Source organism: Aplysia californica, unplaced genomic scaffold (assembly GCF_000002075.1).
Source record: "Aplysia californica isolate F4 #8 unplaced genomic scaffold, AplCal3.0 scaffold00240, whole genome shotgun sequence".
Classification (NCBI taxonomy): Eukaryota; Metazoa; Mollusca; class Gastropoda; order Aplysiida; family Aplysiidae; genus Aplysia; species Aplysia californica.
Window position 1 is genome coordinate 991,637 of NW_004797510.1, and position 2,393 is coordinate 994,029.

Here is a 2,393-nt window from a genome sequence, read left to right on the forward strand (position 1 = left end):
GAGAAAGAGAGGCTCAGTATGTAAAACAACAGATTCAAAACAATATGATTAGTTGTGTATGACCTGTTAGATTTGAAGACTTTACTTCTACAGACCTTGATTTCTTTTCCGTTTCAGTCCTGGGGCTGTGAAAACACCGACATTTTCCCGCGCTGTTGGCGGGGACCCTGACTTATTGGAAAAGGTAGTGTTTTCGTTTTAGTTTTCATTTTCGTTTTCGTTTTAGTGTTAGTGTTAGTTTTAGTTTTAGTTTTGGTTTTAGTTTTAGTTTAGTAAAGGTTTTACGGCACTTGCAACACAATAAGGTCATATAAGTGCTGAAGATTAGAAGTGTGACAAGAGAGTAATAAACACAAACAAGAAGGAAGGGAGATAAAGAGGATTGGTGTTTGACAGGAAATAAGGAGCAAAATTTACAAGAGCTCTCGCAAACCACCCACACATGTATTGTACTCATCCTGGTGGTCTTGTGCTGCGCTTCAAGAAATCTTTATAAACATTCTGGTGGACACAATGTGGCCTCTGAAAGACAGGGATCTAGAATCTAGCTCTATGAATATGATGCAGAGTTTTAAGGAAATAAAGTGTGAGTACGTGTGTGAGTTTAACACAGCTCTCAACACTGTTAGATTAGATTATTTAAGAGGCAGGACCTCTGAATTTAAAGTCCGTCTCTGCAGGACCGAATAAAAGATACAGGTCGGCTCGTTTGAGAGCCTTGAAAATTCCATGAAGAGACTCAGTTCAAGAATGATCAATCTGGGATTCGAATCAGGATCATCCGCTACATAATCCGGCATGATACCAACTGAGCTAATGGAGCACCCTCTGTTGATGAGTCGTGCTATTGTCATTGTTGTTGTTGTTGTTGTTGTTGTTGTTGTTCTTATTGTTGTTGTTGTTATTGTTGCTGTTGTTACTGTTGTTAACTTCGTTAACGTCATTGTCGTCGTCCTCCTCGTCTTCATCATAGTCTTTTTCCTCCTCCACCACCTCCTCCTCCTCCTCCTCCTCCTCCTCCTCCTCCTCGTCCTCCTTCCCCTTTTAATTTTCCTGTTTGTCCTCTTTCTCTGTTGTCTCTATCACTTTCTCCTCTTCCTCTTCGTCCCCCCAGTGGATGTCAACAGAGAAGTCCAAACGGAGAATCAGGCTTACTCTGCTCACCTGTCTAGCCTCAACAACACAAAATTAATTATTTTTTTTGGATTTTTGTTTGTTTGTTGTTTGTTGTATTATTTTCCTCTATTATCTCCCTCCAGTTATATGACGCACAAGCCAAGTTCCACGCCCTGCAGAGAATGGGCGAGACAGACGAAGTGGCGGAGACGGTAGCATTCCTGGCCTCTGATGCCGCGAGTTTCGTCAGTGGCACCACCCTCTACGTGGATGGTGCCAGGCGCGCTATGGCTGGTATGACCGCGTCCTAGGGTTGGGTCCCCGGTGTAAGAATTCTTTCAGTGTAAGATGAGATGAGATGAGATGAGGTGGGATGGGATGAGATGAGGTGGGATGAGATGAGAAGAGATTAAATAAGATGGGATGGGATAAGATGAGATGAGACGAGATGGGAAGAGATGAGGTGAGATGAGATAACATTTTCTTGATCTCCACTCACATACTTACACACACAGACATACACACTTGACGTCTAGACTAGACGGTTTAGTGGTAAAATTAAAGTAAAGCCCCCCCCCCCTCCCCTCCCCCAATACTCATACATTTTGGAACAATTTATTGGCCTAGTGAGCAACTTCAGGGGTCACCGTGGAGGTCACAGACGGGTGGCAGCCTGTGTTGCGGACAAAAGCCCAAAGAGCAAGTCTTAGTACCGTATCTTGGTAGTAGAGAATCTTTGGCAGGACCGCACCGAATTGCATGAATAGCAAAGTATACTTGCGTGTGGTGTGTATAGCCCCCCCAACAAAAAAACAAACAAACAAAATTTTTAAAAAATATATATGGTTCACGTCAAAAAATGTGTTGTTGCACGTTATTAATTGCGTGCGTATAGACACTTCCGTCTGAGTTTTTCAGACACAGAAAAACAACGAACCGTGATCGAGGTGATGCAAGAAGAGGGTGGGGGTTGTGTTGTCTTTTTACCCATTTTAGTTTACCAATTGAAACAATGAAGTTAAGGGTTTTATCTTGGCTTTCCAGCTCTAGATTTATAGCCCTTGGAAGTACGGGCATTGTGATTTAAGTAGGGTTATTCAATTTGATCGGTGTATAGTTTGTTTTGAATCACTATTGGCACAATTTGAACTGATGTAGTTGAATAAAACTTTTAAAAACGGATAAGCTTTGTGTCTATGTTTGTGTATGTGTGTGTGTGTGTGTGTGTGTGTGTGTGTGTGTGTGTGTGTATGTGTGTGTATGTGTGTGTGTGTGTG

The 2,393-nt window shown here is 42.2% G+C and overlaps 1 protein-coding gene across 1 annotated transcript in view; it reads left to right on the forward strand.

Moving 5' to 3' along the window:
- LOC101859710 (3-oxoacyl-[acyl-carrier-protein] reductase FabG) overlaps positions 1-1,913 on the forward strand; it is a gene marked incomplete at its 5' end in the record, with an annotated part of 9,284 nt that extends 7,371 nt beyond the window's left edge. Inside the window, 2 exon segments of the mRNA XM_013083547.1 lie at positions 118-184; positions 1,260-1,913. Of these exon segments, the coding sequence (XP_012939001.1) occupies positions 118-184; positions 1,260-1,427 (235 nt within the window).
- Between the last annotated feature and the right edge of the window lie 480 nt (positions 1,914-2,393).